Here is an 18,792-nt window from a genome sequence, read left to right as displayed (position 1 = left end):
ATCCGCTGCAGACTATTCTTGGTCTGACTCTACCAACGGGAGCCTATTTCTAAGAGTACACGGTCTGTCAGTCTATGAGAGCTTTAAAAGTTTATATCTCGCAAATTAGCCAATATTAATACGTAACATTAGGTATTATAACTTTTTCGTCGAGTCCAGAGCTCCAGAGAATTGAATATAAGTAATAGCCCCTGTTTATCCTGTATTAGCTACCTTGTCTTAAGGTACCTATTTCGTTTTTGTTTTTGACATGTTTTATATAAATAAATACATAGTATTATTAAAAAAATACAAGATGCAAAGCATACTGGTGTTGATGTATTCAGAGAATTCAGAAAACTCCATCAAGAACAACCATATTTTATCTAATACGGCTAGGGTTACCAGATACAAATTTAGAATTTCCTGACAAAATTCCTGATTTCCGAATATTTTTCCTGACATTCATATTTTTAACGACGTCGACGGGGGGGTCACACCGTCAACGCGGTACGGTTCGATTCGATTCGATTTCTAAAATATCTATGTATATACATACATGCTTGCGTAAAGATTTCCTAATTAATAATTACGAAGTTATATCTCATTTATTATTTTTTTACAATGTTTTTGGATAAATTTAAGTAAATAATAATGTACTTTATAAAAAATCTATCAATTCTAAAAATTCCTGACATTTTCGTGTTCCGTCCCCATTCCTGACAAAAGGCTAAAATTCCTGACATGTCAGGAAAATTCCTGTCATCTGGTAACCCTAAATACGGCTGACTAAAACTAAATAGGTATATGTAAATAGGTATAGGTGTATTTATGTAATATGTATGCTAGTTTTAAGGTATTTCTATCTATGGGCCAATAGTTGCCTGAAAATAAATGTTTTCATTCATTCATACAGTATATGTGTTAACCCTTTACCAGGCTGACATTTCAAAAATGACATTCTTACTCATCGCAAAATAGAACACATGTTTGAAATGCCGTATGTGGGAAATATATATCCCTTAGGCTGGTTACATTTATAAGTTCTCTACTTTTATAAGCCTCTTAACTCTAATAAAACTTAGCTGAGATGTAAAGGGTCTACTTAGAATCGTCGTTTTGGGCCGGCCCTCAAGGTCTTCTCTAAAGTAGGTCAAGGCGTAGAGTCGGTAGCTCTTTAAATACCTACATATGATTAATACTAAGATTTACTTCACTTCCTTGTTAGTCCTTCCTTGTTGATAGTGCTGTTACATGGATAATATTCATTATCATTGAAGGTATATGTCTCTTAAAAATCTTGTATGTTACCTTTGCAATAACTAATGTATGTAAGAACCGTGGACTTGAGAAACTATCTTGCAGTTTGGTTGTTCGTTATTCGTTATATTGTCTTATATGTATATGAATAGGAGCTCAAATATTATCTATCTCTATTAGGTATCTTCTAAAACAACGTAGATATTGCCATTTGGACGTGACCACCATCACAACGCTATACGTTAGGCACCGCTACAATATATGTAGAGTATGACTTCTAAATAAACAACTATTATTCATATCAAAGGAAGTCCTATAGACTTACGTCTCGGTTAGAAAACAATTATCAGCTCTGCCAACTACGCCTGGCGTTTGACTGCTGATAGCATTCCATTCGCCAAGCGCAGCACAACCACTATAAATAATATTATGGCTCTTCTACACGATGGGCCAACGCCGGCCACTCCTAGGGACGATATAGAGGGGGGGATAGAGGGAGCAAGTGATATTGCTATCTCATTCTACCACATGGCTGCATCCCTTGGAGTGGCCGGCGCTGGCCCATCGTGTAGAGGAGCCATTAAACTTCTCATTGATTGTTACAGTTGCTAAGGTCATTCTTATACTGGTTTTCTTGATGTGAGGGTTAGGGAAGTGCCGGGAATGACTGTCCCGAGTGAATGGAATAAATCAACGCATGACTGGCCGGACAACTGCAAATCACAAATAAACACTTTGTTTACTGCCGGACTGTTTACTTACGCTATGTAGGTACTAAAAAGGCACCTATCTAAATTAAGGATTCTACTTTATATAACGATTTTAGTGCAATTGAACTTATGGACTTTAAGGACATTTCACACATGTTTAGCTCAGTTGGATCTAGCGGGCAAGAAAGACACTTTATCTAAGATTTAATTCCAAGCCGTATGGACTAACCTCAGAAAAAAATAAGTTGGTCAGAGCATAAAAAACAATTGAAAAGAAAATAGTAGTAGTAGTAGTAGTAGTAAAACACTTTATTGCACAAAACAAGTACATAACACAGAGAGAATACAGTAAATGTGTATAAAGGCGAACTTATCTCGTTAAGGTATCTCTTCCAGCTAACCTTTAAGTAACTGAGAGATACATATGAAATGGTAGTCAAACTAAGATAAAATGTACATGACGGCGAAAATAAATAAATAACTAAATTGTGTCTAGGAACAATGTTTGTATTTGCCATTAGATTGTATTAGATAAGTGGTGACATTGCAAATCGTTATCTAATCGTTTTAAATCTGGTATTTACTGGGTTTACAAATGTCAATTCGGTGTGCAAATATTATCACTTATCAGCATATCGTAAACGATCTCGCTCCGTTGATCACACCGTGGGCTGATGATAATCATCAAAACATGCCGAATGGATGCATGCAGCATTAAACTTTGTTTATCGGGTAATGCTGTATGAGGTAACAACATGGGGACAACGATAACATTGAAAATTGAAGGCGCTTGTGGGATGGACAATTTTTTTTCCCTAATTCCGATTTTCGCGGTAACTAATCGTCCAGTGCTACTGCGAATTTATTAAAATTCTCTATTCCCAGTATTCCCACTAATTACCACCAAGCTGTTACTGGTGGTAACAACTGAGATCTTTGTTCTCGTCTGTTCCCAGTGGTAACAATTGAGAAAAAAAATTGCCACTAAGTCACTAACTCACTTTGGTGGTAACTAGTGGGAATTTTATTCAGTTCTTAACTTCTTACCACTAAAATAAGTTAATGTTCAATAGTGGCAAAATAAATACGTACATAAATATAGTGGGTTATTTTTTTTCCATAGACAGCCGATTCAGTAAACTGCTCTACGACCTACAACTGAACAAACATTTTTAAATAAGTTTAACGGTATACAAGTATGACAATTCTACACAAATCAGTTTAACAATATAAGTACATATAGCCACGAACAGTAAAACAACTAAGAGCTAAAAATAATATGTAAAAATAGAATTTTTACACATACATTTAGGTACCGAATCACCTTGTTGACGAAAAACATTCCCATTTCATATTTTTGTAGATATTTTTATCAGTATTGAACACTACAATATCTTAGTGGTAACTACTGAGAAAAAGAATGCCCAGTAGTTCCCTCCCACCAACTGGCTTTGGTCGTTAACTAGTGGGAATTTGATTCTCAGTTTTTCCCAGTGGTAAAATAAAAATACAGATAAAAAATCCACTTGTTAAAACTGGTAAAATGTCAGTAAAAAAATATATTGGAATAACCTTTAAAATCGAAGATTGTGTATTTACACCTCGATCTTCTATATATACTCGTACATATATACTTACATACACTAGAGCTATATACAGTCAGCTTAACAAAATTAGATACGAGTATGTCTCTTTATGTAGAACAATCAAACTTTGCAAATAATTTTGAACGTGAACTACTCAGTAGATATGGCTCTATTTGGAAAAGTATTCCAGGGTGGCAGATACTTTTGCCGCTTTTTTCACACGCTGCTATTGATTCTGACTGTACAATAAATATAAGCTGAAATTTAACAGGCTTCAGTGATTTTACCTTTTGGGAAAGTAATAAATAAGGTATAAAATAATTTTAGTTTCCACGTTTCTGATCAAAAAATTCAAAAATAGTATACGGGTCTAAACTGTCTAAAGTTGTTTACTATGCTTTACACCACCTGTTCGACCTTACAACTCACGATTTGACGAAGTGTAAATTGTAAACACACAGATAAAGACAATCTACCGGCGCACGCGCCGGCGCGGTGATACCACGTCAAGGTCTGCAACTTAATCCTCTATATCCATGTCAAAGTCCTTTTTAACCGAATTTTAATCGTGTACGCTATATGTATATGAGTATTTGAACAGCATTTTACACACAAATGCAATGATAACGGGTTATTCTCTGTAGAGGTCCTTTACACAGTCACCCGTGTTCATTGCTGCTAGCCTCGGTTCAGTATAGTAAAGAAACTGTAGCCGGGCAGACAACTTTGTTACTAGAAAAAGGTGCGAAATTTAAATTTTCTATGGGAACATAACCCTTCGCGCCCACATTTTTAGGGTTCCGTACCCAAAGGGTAAAACGGGACCCTATTACTAAGACTTCGCTGTCCGTCCGTCCGTCTGTCACCAGGCTGTATCTCACGAACCGTGATAGCTAGACAGTTGAAATTTTCACAGATGATGTATTTCTGTTGCCGCTATAACAACAAATACTAAAAACAGAATAAAATAAATATTTAAATGGGGCTCCCATACAACAAACGTGATTTTTGACCAAAGTTAAGCAACGTCGGGAGGGGTCAGTACTTGGATGGGTGACCGTTTTCTTTTTGCTTTTTTTTGTTTTTTTTTTTTGCATTATGGTACGGAACCCTTCGTGCGCGAGTCCGACTCGCACTTGCCCGGTTTTTTTTAATTTGTCGCTCTTTTCTACTGGCTTGACATATTTCAGTGATTTGATGGTTCCTATTTTCCAATGAAGCGAGAGATTTTATACTAATCATCATCATCATAATTTTAGCCTCCAGCTCCAGCAGCAGCAGCTTTAGTCGCGCACTGCTAAGCATAGAGCTAGTCTCATCCCAAAGTGCCCCGCGATTTTTCGAACGTCATCCGAAAGCGGCCACCTGCCATCACCAGGCGTGTCTCACTCCGCGATTTCGTCGCTTTGCTACAGGTAGCTAAAAGTACATCCGTTCGGCCCCAATTTTGGGGTTTGCCATAAGCCGCGCGTGGCGCTGTCGCCACCTAGCAGCCATAACTGTGCTGAACGTAAAACAGACGCGTTTTGTTAGAGAGTGAGTCTTCTGTACTTAATACTATTATTTATTCTGTGCCATCACTGCCTGGCAACATGTCCCGCCCAACTCCATTTAAGCTTGTTTTATATTATACTAATGAAATATGTAAGTACGAAATATGTAAGATATAGGTATATCGACTTTTTTTCTCCAGATGTATACTTAGGGGCCTACATTATTTATCATAGTTTTGGAGGAAAAGGGAACGAAGAGAACTTCAATTCGTTTTAACAAAAATTTCGCGTTATCTTGGCTCCAGTGTAAATGCAGCAAATTAACCATTTTCCTCTTTTATGTTGTTTCTTTTAAAATAAACAGATGAATACTTCATAATCCTTATCATAAAGGATGAAATGATAAGCAAACAATACAATTGCAGATACTTATGATATGTATTATAATACTTATTTAAATTGCTATTAGGTACTTAGTTATCACTAGGTTAATATTTCCTGCAATACTGGTAATATAGGTAATCTAGATATATTATCATAATATAATTATATTATGGTAATCTGCGTTGATGGAAAATAAAATGATATATTATGTAAAAGTTGGGAAACTCAACATTTTGCAGAAAACATCTTTCTCATTCGCTTCTGATGAATCTATAGGAAAAGTTTAATTGATATCCGTGGTAAGTTGTACGGTTGCGGTAGAGACGATCCAAATTAATTAAACTCTAATAGTTAACGTATGTATAAGTCGGTATATATTATTTTAAGGCCACATACGGTGTATATATTTATGTAGTTGTATATATGAGTCATTAGTTTATTATCAGAAAACAATGAATTGGTATTACTGGAGTCAGTTATGTAACGCTGCCATACATGACCCAAAAATTTTTTATTAAGCTATGAGCTTCATCACATCTGATATTTGAGTAATTCTAAGCATTTCTAGCCTGGGAGGCAAAAAGAAGCGTGCGTCTAGTTGGGGAGGGTGGGAGATCTTTAAAAAAAATCTATTATGATCCTGGTGGCTACAAGGGCAAGTTTGGTATCATTTTCGTATAAACCAAAGACGTATAATTCATTGCTGTTATTTGTTTTTTTCAGTTTCATAGTAATTTTACAAGAAAAACGTAAAAAGGTGAAAAATTTGGTTGGAGATTTTTGCTACGCAGAGCCGATGCTACAAAAGATAGAAAGTTGAAATTTGCACACTAGATTACATTTATAAAGTGTACAAGAGATAAGAAGCGATTTTGAGAAATTCAACCCCTAACGGGGTAAAAAAGGGGATGAAAGTTTGTATGGGGTTCAAGTTTTATTTTAAGCTAGAAATTTGAAACTTCGTAAAACGATATATTATTAAAATACAAGTAAACTAATTTCAGCGTTTTTGAAAATTCATCCCCTAAAGTGGTGAAAAAGGGGTTGAAAGTTTGTACGGATATCAAAAAAAATTTCGAACGCGGGACTTGAATCTTTGTATTTGGGGATATTATTAAAAGGCAGGAAAAGTAAATTCAGCGTTTTGTAAAATTCATCCCCTAACAGGGTTAAAAAGGGGTTGAAAGTTTGAATCCATTACAAATCCGAGTAGACGCACATTTCTTATTGCCTCCCAGGCTTGAAATGCTTAGAATTACTCAAGGAACATATGTGATGAAGCTCATAACTTAATAAAAATTTTTTGGGTCAACTTTATAACTGCCTCCGCTATATTGCCGTTTCAAGGATTTATGAAAATTTATCTAAATCGAGAACCAATTGTGACAAATAGATACCTATATGCAACGTGTTTTATAACCCTGATCAGTTATTGATACATTTTAATTATTTTTATCAAGCTCTTCAAACATATCTCTTATATTATAAAATTCTAAAGCAAAGCATTGTTTAAAGTCTGAGTCAGACGTTGGTCTTCTAATAGAGGAATATTGTATTGATTACACTCCACTATTTGGGTCAATCGAGCGTCGTGCTATACTATTACCTATACTGTAAGTGTAAGTTATAACTAGCTGTTATTTCTATCGATCTTCGACATTATTGTAATCTAGACATTAGTGAAGTCAATCAAACTTTATTAAATACTAGCGACCCGCCCCGGCTTCGTACGGGTTACACAAAACCTTAACAAATTATACACCTAAACCTGCCTCAATAATCACTCTATTGATTGGTGAAAACCCCATGAAAATCCGTTCAGTAGTTTATAAAATCCGTCCATACACAGGAACAGACAGACGCGGCGTGGGAATTGGTTTTATAAGGCGTAGTGATATCAAACCAGGTACGTATATAAAGTCGATTGCTCGACAATCATCAACATGTCGAGCAATCATCGACATTCGACTGTACATATATACCTACGTGAGTGACTCGGCTTAATATATTTCATATATTATGTCAGTGTTTCATCTCACAGAAGTTTTGTTATTACATTACAATTACTCTTTTATTTTATAGATCTAACTAATAACCCATTAGCGCTTAGCGATGTCGTTCCACGCTTTTTCTCTTCTTAGTACTTCGCTCTCTAAGGTCAGAACATAACAAGCGGATAATTAATCTGCGATTTGTGATTAATTAGAATACTCAAGGGTAAAGTTTATCGCTTTTGTTACTTGTTTTTAAGCAAATTGGACTGTTGCTATTGACACAGGTTACCGAAAATAGATGTTAATTAAAATACCCTATCGTTCTTTTTAAACATCCTGGAGGGCAAGATTGAGAAAAGATGCAGAGAAAGGCCCAGGCTCACATATCTCAGCCAAATAAAAGATAGAGTTTCTGTCGTGTCGTACGAGGGAGTCAAAAGGCTGGCCCAGCAAAAAGAAGCGTGGCGATTACTCCACCGACAAGAGAATAGCTGTTAAATATTAATGATGATGATCATTGGTGTGTATTTTAAGTTAACTGTTAATACATCTTACTGATATAATTTACGTAATAGTGCATTATGTGTCCACCATTTCCACCAAGAACTAGTTATATCTCGTTATGGTATCTCATGTTTTTATGCTTCGAGTTATCGGCAGTGATTGTTTTATTTGCGAACCACCATGTCCTCATTACGTAACATGTCGAACTCTGCAATTAAACTCGATCTAACTATATACGAGTATATAGCAAAGAATGACGCATTTACTCTCAAGATTGAGGACCGGTAGAAACTTATCGAAATATTAATTGTCGTGAGCATAACGTGCCAAAGCGTTCTTTAAAACCCAAAAAAACCGGCCAAGTACGAGTTGGACTCGCATACGAAGTTCCATACCACTACGCAAAAAACGGCATTAAATTCACGTTTGTTGTTGGGAGCGCCACAGCGGCAACAGAAAATACATCATCTGTGATAATTTCAACTACCTAGCTATTACGGTTCCTGAAATACAGCCTGGTGACAAGACGAGCAGAGGAGTCTTAGTAATAGGGTCCCGATTTTACCCTTTGTGTACGGAACCCTAAAAATGTAGAACCATATTTGTACCTACACAGCAAAATGCGTCAGCACCTAGAACTATAAATACCACCGTTGCTCAAAGGCTTGTAACTTGTAATACAAGCGGATGTCACTTTTTGACAGCTTTTGTTAGGAAGGGACTTCCACTTGCATTAGGTACAAGTTACAAGCTTTTGAGAAACGGGCCCCTGGTAATCAGTTCGGAAGGGCAAAGCCTGTCGTTTTACGGAAAATGAAACGCAGTTGGGCTTTGATGGAACACAACTAAATGATTCCCCACAGGCGATGTGCGCAATGATCAGATCAATAACAGGATGCAACTACGCAGTGCCCATTTGCAGGGCTATTTTTAACACTTCCCACGCCTAGAGTCAAATAATACATTTGTCAACGCGGGTGGTGTGGTGTCAACTCAAACTAAGTACATAGGTACACACCTATGATTCGACTTCTATATTTAGGTATCACTGCATTTACTTTTGCCATTTATGAGCCAGATAAAATATTATCTAGTCGGCAGTAAGTAACTATTCATTTTTATGGAAATGACTAGTTTGCCGATTACTTCTTGCTCATAGTTTCTTTCTTATACCTATTATAGTTAAACAATGTCATATTTTATTTTATGGATTTTTTTCATTCGGTACGTCAAATTAAAGTTATACAACATTAAGCAATTTTATATAGAAAAATATAAATAATTTGGAGTTATCGCTTACCCATTACTAAAACTCACCGCATGAAAGTCTCATTTCCCTAACGTCGATATCTTCGAAACGACTGCACGCAAAAGCGTCCCCTTATCTTCCAACTTCTTCTTCCTCCTTCTTCCTCGCGTTATCCCGGCATTCTGCCACGGCTCATGGGAGCCTGGGGTCCGCTTGACAACTAATCCCATGATTTGACGTAGGCACCAGTTTTACGAAAGCGACTGCCATCTGACCTTCCAACCCAGAGGGTATAAACTAGGCCTTATTGGGATTAGTCCGGTTTCCTCACGATGTTTTCCTTCACCGAAAAGCGACTGGTAAATATCAAATGATATTTCGTACATAAGTTCCGAAAAACTCATTGGTACGAGCCGGGGTTTGAACCCGCGACCTCCAGATTGCAAGTCGCACGCTCTTACCGCTAGGCCACCAGCGCCCCTTATCTTCCAACAACAACAAAAACTTGTCAGCTAAACTGAGCCTAAGTTGAATGTGCCCAGTCTAGTCCGCGTCCAGAACGGCCGTGTATACCGTTCATTATAGTCGGCGTCGATGCCCCGTCGATCACGAAATATGCTTCAGAATGTGACAAAATAATGAAATAAAGATACTCACATATCTATGCTCATTTTCCCGAAAAACTTATTACAACTTCTGGTAATTGTAACTATTCTGTATCAATCTCCAAAAACATGTTCTTGGTAACTTTTTTATAATAGAAAATAAGGAGTATTCTCTTATCTGAACACTAACACTCGCCGCATTTACTCACATATCTATGCTCATTTTCCCGAAAAACCATTCTTATAGCAACTATTCCGGGTCAATCGTCAAAAACATGTTCTTGGTAACTTTTTTATAGAAAATTAGGAGTATTCTCTTATCTGAACACTAACACTCGCCGCATTTCTAAAAGTAAATTTCACGGAACGGCTGTCCGCAAAACCGTCCGTTTATCTCGTAACAGCGACAAGAAGCTGTCAGCTACTTAAGCTGAGCCTAAGTTGCGTGAATGTCCCGCCTGGCGCGCGTCCAGAACGTCCGTGCATACCGTCCGTTTTAGTCCGGCGTCGTTGCCCCGTCCATAGCTCCATGTGCTTCAAGCATGTGACAAAATAAAACGGTAAACGAATTGTAAATAGTAAAATAGAAATGGCAGAGTTGATGGTGATGATGATCTTCGCTTATTATCCCGAAAATCTAAGATGAGAACATTCTTGAAGTGCATTTTAATTATAACAACATCTGTTTATTCTTATATGGTAACTATTCTAAGTCATATCCCAAAAAAATGCTCTTGAAAACTTACACTCGCCGCATTTCTCGAACAAATTATCACCAAACCTTTTAAAACTAAGTCCCCCGCCCCGTCTGTCTGTATGTTCGCTAACAGCTGACACAGCTTTAATAAGTATTAGGAAAAACTAAACAGGAAAACATAGTTAATTTATATAGTAAAATGAACAACAATCTGTCGCCGTTTTAGTGTGCTAAAATTGTATCTCCTAGGACCTAGATAGTTTAGAAAATATATTAGTTAAGGGACGTTAGATACAACTGACTAGATCGTCGTTTAAAAACATACTAGATCCGACGTTGTACTGTATGACGTTGATGACGTTGTGTTGTAAGTGCATATTTTTGTTCTGTTTATATTTTAAACTGCGATATAAGCTTACGTGCCAGATGTAAGTTACTGAAATAATTTACATAAGTCGAGGACTAGGCTAGATATTTGCTAATAGGTACAATGAATATACATATAATATATGTATTGGTATCAGACATGACGTGACTATAAATTTTTAGGGAGAGCCTATCAACCTTCAGTCGACTTCCAAATCTTCCAATAACCGCAGTTTACATTTACATAATGTTCTGAAGTATGATTACGTAACATAACGTGAGCTACTGAAGTATAAAACATTAATTTACGATAAAATACCCATTATATTTAGGGTTTCTGCTCGAGAATTCTCGAGGCGAGAAATCTCGAGAAATTTGTCCTAAGTCGAGACGGGAAAAAAACACTCAATGCCTCGAGAACTCGAGAAATAAATCTCATGTGATAAGTAAAAAAAAAACACGCGTATAAAACGTGATATGTCTAAAGTGTTATTCTTTAGGTAGTGAAATAAATGATAAAAAAATTTTTTTTTACATCTTCAGGTACTTAAAACATTTATTTAACCAACCAAATAAAAAAATAACTACTACTTATGAAAGCAAAATACTTAATGTAAACTATCGTATATGATTTGTAATTGTTACATAATTTATTTGCGGTGATTTAATTTTCAAGTGTTTTTCGATAGAAAGACTCGTCTAAATCGCTTATCTTCTTTCTAATGCTAAAAACGAATTATAGGGCCATGTAATAACAAATATAATAAATTACTATTGATAAATCAAATCATCCCGATATATTCCTATTAGCAAAATATCACAATTTTAGCAGCTTCATTGTTACGTTGACTATTTCGTAGTAAAATGTCTGTAAGTTTGTCACATCTAGTTAAATTTATTGACTTGAATATTCCTGCCTAATAAAATACCATAGGTATTGTGGTTTGATTTCATTTTGTTAAATACCTAAATAAATACATTATACCATATCACATCGCCGGCGCGCACGCCTGCACCTATAGTTTTTTTGTTTGTTGTTGAATTTTTGATTATTAAGTACAATTTATGGGAACTAAAAATTTACCCTATGTTTGATTATTGACCTCACCTACGATTCCTATGAGTCTGATTTGTAATAAAGCAAATATGTAAATGAAAATAACATGGTGTTTTTTGAAACATTTAAAATTTCTCGAGATACTTAAATATTTAACCGAAGTTTTCCTAAACATTGAAGGTCGTTTTGTGGATCTCATATGAAACATACATTTGGTTAATGTTACATTTCATTACACATATAGTTAGGGAGGCGAATAGGGGAATTTTCGGCAATACTCGAGCGTGGCAGTTTAAGATATGAGAGATACCTTAGACCTAATAGAACAACCTTGTAAAGTATTTAGCTCTATATGTAGTGACGCGCGCCTAGGATAGACGACCAGATTAGTAAAAAAAAAATGGATAGTCTGAAATACTCGAGCGCGTCAGATTAAGATATTGGGGGTTGATTTTAGTGTTTAAAGACTAAATTTAACTAATCTGACGATAAGTCCTTGACGCCGCCGAGTTATAGGGTCGCGAACTTGTAAAAAAAAAACGTTAATCCGGCATTCTCGAGCGCGATTTTTTATTTTTTTATTTTGAAGAATATAATCTAAAACTTACTAAAAATACAAAATCTGCCGGTTTCCGCATGACCGGAAGTGTGGAGGAGCCATTTCGTCTTCCTAAGAACGCGTTGCGGCATATAAGTCGCGAACGATACATTTTACAAAAAAAAAAGTTTAAATAAACAAAAAAGGTAATTTTATTTTACACAAAAAAGGTCTCTACGTTTTTGTCCAAGAAAGGAGAAAGAAAGGAAAAAAAAGAAACCAAAAAACCTTTTTCGGTCAGATTAAGAGAACCCACCAACATTTTTGTCAGATTAAAAAATATGCTTTCAGGATACCGAGATAAACCTCCCCTATGAAAATCTGACGCGCTCGAGTATTTCAAAAAAACTTTTTTTTTTGCATTTTCAAAAATTCATCGTAACTTATCGTCACGCCGAAATCGTCAGTTTTTTTAAAGGAAGCTTCCTTGGGGCCTACTTAACACCCCTTCCGAAAATCTGACGCGCTCGAGTAATTTTTTTTTTTTGCATTTTTGACTACTTTATATGCCTACCCCCACCACGCAAACCGGCAGATTAGTATACCGTTGTTATCAGAGGCACTCGGGGCATACGTAGTATGAATATCTGACGCGCTCGAGAATGCCCAAGTAACTGTTTTTTTTAACATTTTTGAAAAACCGTACACGCCAAACCCACCGCTAAAATGGTTTTTGCCATACGAGCTTTTCTTTTCGAAATTATTATATCTTTCGATTTTGATAGGTCTCGACGGCGCCGTTGAATTACGCCATTTAGCTACCTCGCCTCCCTAACTAATATCGTCATCATCATGTTATGCTAGCGAGGAGACTGATAATTCGCCTATATTACAGAAACTTTCAAGTTACAGCGTAACTTCTTCGCTACGTCACGGTGATCTAAAACATCCTTGAAAGTCACTCCCCGCATCCGCGGCGCTTCTGGCATTACAAAATCTGTCACACAAGGACGTGCTCTAAATCCAATCCCTCAAAACTTTTACTTTCCCCCACAAAAAGGACAAACTGTAAACCAGCTGTTCAATTATTCCGGCACCACAGCGAACGTGTTCTGCGACCGTAGGTAGTTTTATGTCTAGACGTTACCCCAGGGGCCGTATTTTCGTCAATACCAGCAAACACTCTCGTTGGAACTGAAACAACACAAAGGAAAATAAGTTTTTGGCAAAAATATCATTTTTGGTACAAGTATTTATCGCCGTCTGTACTTTTTTTTCCACAAGCAACTAATAGTTACTCATCGAGACAATTCTAAGAACCCCAAACACAATTAGGTTTCGTTGTTTTATCACAGAGTTCCTATGGCCACCTCCGGTCTCCATCATCAGATCAGCTCGATGACACCATAATATTGCATTGTCACCCGACTTACATATGTATGCGAAATTTCAGCTCAATCGGAAACCGGGAAGTGGATGAAATTTAACTTGCAAGATTTGATTACACACAGACAACGGTCAGGTGAAACTAAATAAAAGCTTGTAAAAAGTCCCTTTCATTGGTACCCTGGACCTAGTACTCATATCCTGGTATAGTCCACCCCGTGTTGATGTAACCGTAACTAGGTACGGTCACGAACATCCCAATTTGGTCAATAGCCGTGGTGTGTGACGTCACACGTTAGCGCAGGCGCGCTCCGCGTCGCAGTCTGACCTTTACATCGTTTGTTTACCGATTACAGCTTGAAACGTCATATGTTTCAGCGGTTATGCTAAGATTTAATCACGTATGCGTGCATGGGATATGTTATAGCGGCGTAAAAGTTTATGGTCGCACGATTTGAATAAATATAATTTTATTTAATGCAATATTTTGAACACAATGCTTCATGACTGTTTTATGTTGGCATACGTTTGTACCGTAGTAAGAACTAAAGTAAAATACTTGACTTACTTAAGTTAAAAATATTCTTAGCTCAATTAATTCTTGATGGGTCAGATAGAGAAGCCTAATTTAAGAGGCTCAAGAGGAGGCGTTTGATAACGTCGGTATCTATTAGCCGATGTGATAATGTTAGTTTCAAATCAGAAAATCTTAATCAAACGTATACATACATACGCAAACATAACAAAAACATGCATTGATAATTGATCAACTGGCCACTGTGTTCATTTTTATTTAATATAATTACGCATAAATATAGCCTGTCAAACAAGTTTATCAGTAGCAAAAACGCGAAATTTTTAATTTTCTATCGGACGATTAACCTTCAAGCCTACATTTTTTTAAATTTTCCGCTTTTTAGGGTTCCGTACCCAAAGGGTAAAACGGGACCATATTACTAAGACTTCGCTGTCCGTCCGTCCGTCCGTCCGTCCGTCTGTCACCAGGCTGTATCTCACGAACCGTGATAGCTAGACAGTTGAAATTTTCACAGATGATGTATTTCTGTTGCCGCTATAACAACAAATACTAAAAACAGAATAAAATAAAGATTTAAATGGGGCTCCCATACAACAAACGTGATTTTTGACCAAAGTTAAGCAACGTCGGGAGGGGTCAGTACTTGGATGGGTGACCGTTTTCTTTTTGCTTTTGCTTGTTTTTTTTTTGCATTATGGTACGGAACCCTTCGTGCGCGAGTCCGACTCGCACTTGCTCGGTTTTTTCTACTGACGGAAATGGCTTGACAGACTATATATAAAACTAGCCTAATGGAGATTTCACATGATAACTCTACGACCTACGGACCTAATGAGCGCTAACAGAAAATGTGTAGGTATCAGATATCAGTAATCCAAGGATTACATCGTCAAACTTTATTATTCCATAAAACCTCAGTTAACGAGCAATAGCACTAGGGAATGCAATTCGGTTATAACCGAATATTTTGATAAAATTTCATAATTTGTGTTGAAAATAACCGTAACCGATTATAACCGATATTCGGTTATTTTTCGGGCATAGCCGTAACCAAAACCGGTTAGATTGGCCGGTTATTGCATTCCCTAAATCGCACACACGATAACCTCAAAATCTCCATCGTTACAGAGACACACACCAGCTGGACTTGCCACCGTTCGGCCAATACGCCACCGGCATATTCTTCCTCGACAAGCTTCACCACCAGGACATAGAGAGGAAGTTCACCGAGCTGGCCGAGAGCCTCGGGCTCCGAGTGCTGTGCTGGAGGACTGTGCCCACCAACAACTCCACCATCGGTTAGTGCCACCTTTGTGCAGTCAGCAGTATAAGTTGCTAAGCGAGCCACGTGTTCAAAATTATCTTGACGCGTCTTTATTGTTAAGAGAATAAGAGCGTGTCATGGCTCCTCTCTCTACACGATGGGCCAGCGCCGGCCACTCCTAGGGACGCATTTATGCGTTAGAGGGAGCAAGTGATATTGCTATCTCATTCTACCACATGGCTGCGTCCCTTGGAGTGACCGGCGTTGGCTCATCGTGTGGAGGAGCCATCAAGGTGATTTTGAACACCTCGCCCCCTTAGCAACTTCTGCTGCTGACTGTATGTTAGTCGAAGATGGAGGCAAATGTTAACCCCCTTATTCATAAACGCGCTACTAATCGTTTTAATATTAGCAAATAATCGTTTGTCTTTATCTGTCATTTTGACTTATGGATTTGTAAGAAAGGGAAAAAACATAATTTTACAAATTTAGGTCAGTTTTATGAATAAGCGGGTAAGACAAGACGGTAGCTAACGACCTGTAGGCCACTGCTACTCGTAACGATTTTAATACTAGGTAAAGTCAAGTGTAAAAATATGGGTGCATACAACTTATTCAAAAATATGTCCCATAGTTCTTAATTCGCTGAGATAAGAGCTATTGGACATACATATTTTTGAGTATGATGAGTGCACCCATATTTTTACACTTGACTGTACAGTAGGTACTTAAAATACGAGCAAGCCACGGTTCATTTAAAGGACGCTTAGCATGAGGAATATCGTACATTCGACCAGCCTGTTACTATTTCTATCGTAAGCGTGTAATTATTGTATTGCTGTCCCGCCCATGATGCTGGCTGTCTATGTCACTAGCGGGACAGTAATATTCATATAATTATGCGTGTGCAATAGAGATAGGAACAGGTGAGTCAGTGTACGAAATTCCTCGCGGTAAGCGTCCTTTCTTTAGTATGAGAATGTGGTTTGTTATGAGATAGTCAATTGTTGGTATTTACGCGCGTTTCATGTCAGCTTCCGTCTTAATGTTTCAAATGGCCTTTGTCGAGAGTGAAGTTTGATTCGAACAAATTGAATGTTGATTTGAAAGATTCTTTTCTAAGGGATGTCTTAAATGTATTAGGGAAGGCAAATTTATCCTCTACGAGACAAAATTGCTTCGTTAGAGACTGGTATTCATGGTGTTAAAATTTCCGCCCGATGCAATATAAATATAACAATGCATAATTAGTACGTAGAGAGATCTGAATCCGATCATCGGATTATGCTTTTGTTTTCCTTACAGCTTTGGTTTGCAATAACTTCATACATATGTCTTCCAAATACGTTTCAAGACATTCTAGTTTGCTTTTTAAGAATCTTTCAATAACATTTTCGCTGAAGATAGAAACAAGATGCCTACATTATATACTGAACTGTAAATGTATCATTCGATTCATTGCTTTTGTACTAAGTTTTTAGACCGTTAAAAACGCATGTTATAAAAATTCAGAACAAGTCAGATTCATTAACAGGTTGTCCTATGATGTTACACATTTTGTTTATGTTGGAGTACCTTTGATTACCACAACGATCCCATTACGGTGATAAAAAATAAATTTTAATTTTCTTGTAAAACCTGCCAGCGATAAGAAGTAAACTTTAATTAAATATGCATACATTAACGCTGGGTACATACTCGTAATGCTAATAATTTCTTTGAAGTTGATAAGTACGATGGAGTTATTTTCCTTATTCCACTACTAAGGTAGCCGTAACTAAAGTGCTTGTCTACCGCGCTTAGCATAAACGCAGGAATTCATTTTGAAATCTCTTTCTAAACTAGAACATATTGTACAAATACGAAGAATACAATTGAATGACATTTCAAAATAAGTTACTGCTCTTATGCTAAGCGCGGCAGTTGTGTGCCGTCGTAACACAAAAAAACGTCAGACACAAAAAATTTCAGAAACTACTTACATTTTAGTATGGAAAACGATGTTTCCATTACCAAAATGGAAACATCCTTGATGTCTTATAAAATTTTCTAGACACTTCCGAAAACTTTGAATATTTTTGTAAACTTTCCGCAACTCGCACAACCGTAATCAAAAGTACTCCCCTCGTCACCTTGTTTTGTGGACCTCCCCCTAACGTTGCGTCTTTTAGAACAGGTTTTGCGATTTTTTTGCGATCATTTCAGGTCGTACCGTACCGTAGTAAACAGAATGGGTTACGGCCGACGGGTCATGCGTTGCTTGACCATCTGGTTTGTTACGTTTTAACATTACACTTTATCACTGTGACGATATACGCTATTTCAAACACCACCTTTTGAACGCCACGACGAATTTTATTCTATAGTTGACCTTATTGAATTGCATGATGGTTCATTTTACAATGTAATCGTACGCGTGGTTGACTTTGGCGGTCAAATGGTTGTGACTGTCTGCAAATAATCTCTTTAGCCGATATCCTTTGCGATTTCTACACAATTTCATTACGAATTGCGTATTACGTCACGGTTTTAAAGTGTGTACGAATTATGTGAACATAACTTACTTGTTTGAGTTCATACCGCTAAATTCATGATCACACGAGTGAGTTTTTTCACTTATCGTTCCGGTCCATACTTGACAATATCCTTGGGTATTCTGTTAATGGCAACTCCATCGATTTTCTTTTATTTTGCTTTATAAGACATAACATTAATTTTGCATATAAAATGTATGAAATGCGCATAAAAAAATGTAACAATCTTGCTAAGCATGCATGCATGTAAATATTGAGATACTATTATTTATAAAAATTAAATGACGGCATACGCCATGGTGCCGTTTCACAAGCGTCATTTGACTTTGTATTATTTATATCAAAACACCGAATCGTTGTATATTACTAATTACATGAATTATCTGGGAAATATTATCTAATCGATGCTGTTGTCATTAAGGCTTTGAATTGAATATCCCATTTTTTTTATGACTGTATTAAGAGTTTGTATCGCTCGACTGGTGTATGACGTATAACTATCGCGGTTTACCACACTGATGTTGATATGCAAAAGTAATAAAATGTATACTTGATTTTCCTAGAGCATAATATAAATCTGCTACGTCTAAGTACCTAGCTACTTACACATTGTTAAGGAATAAACATTAAATCGTACGATACAAACTT

At 36.8% G+C, this 18,792-nt stretch overlaps 1 protein-coding gene across 1 annotated transcript in view; it reads left to right on the top strand.

Moving 5' to 3' along the window:
• The window catches only part of LOC134665860 (uncharacterized), an 89,499-nt gene that overhangs the window by 17,118 nt on the left and 53,589 nt on the right, over positions 1 to 18,792 (top strand). Inside the window, exon 4 of the mRNA XM_063522893.1 lies at positions 15,475 to 15,644. Coding sequence (XP_063378963.1) covers positions 15,475 to 15,644 — 170 coding nt within the window. The remainder of the gene's footprint in view (positions 1 to 15,474; positions 15,645 to 18,792) is intronic.

The sequence above is a fragment of the Cydia fagiglandana genome, chromosome 7 (assembly GCF_963556715.1).
Source record: "Cydia fagiglandana chromosome 7, ilCydFagi1.1, whole genome shotgun sequence".
In the NCBI taxonomy this organism is placed as follows: domain Eukaryota; kingdom Metazoa; phylum Arthropoda; class Insecta; order Lepidoptera; family Tortricidae; genus Cydia; species Cydia fagiglandana.
Note: the sequence above shows the minus strand (reverse complement) of the source record. Positions and strands in the feature narration are given on the sequence as shown.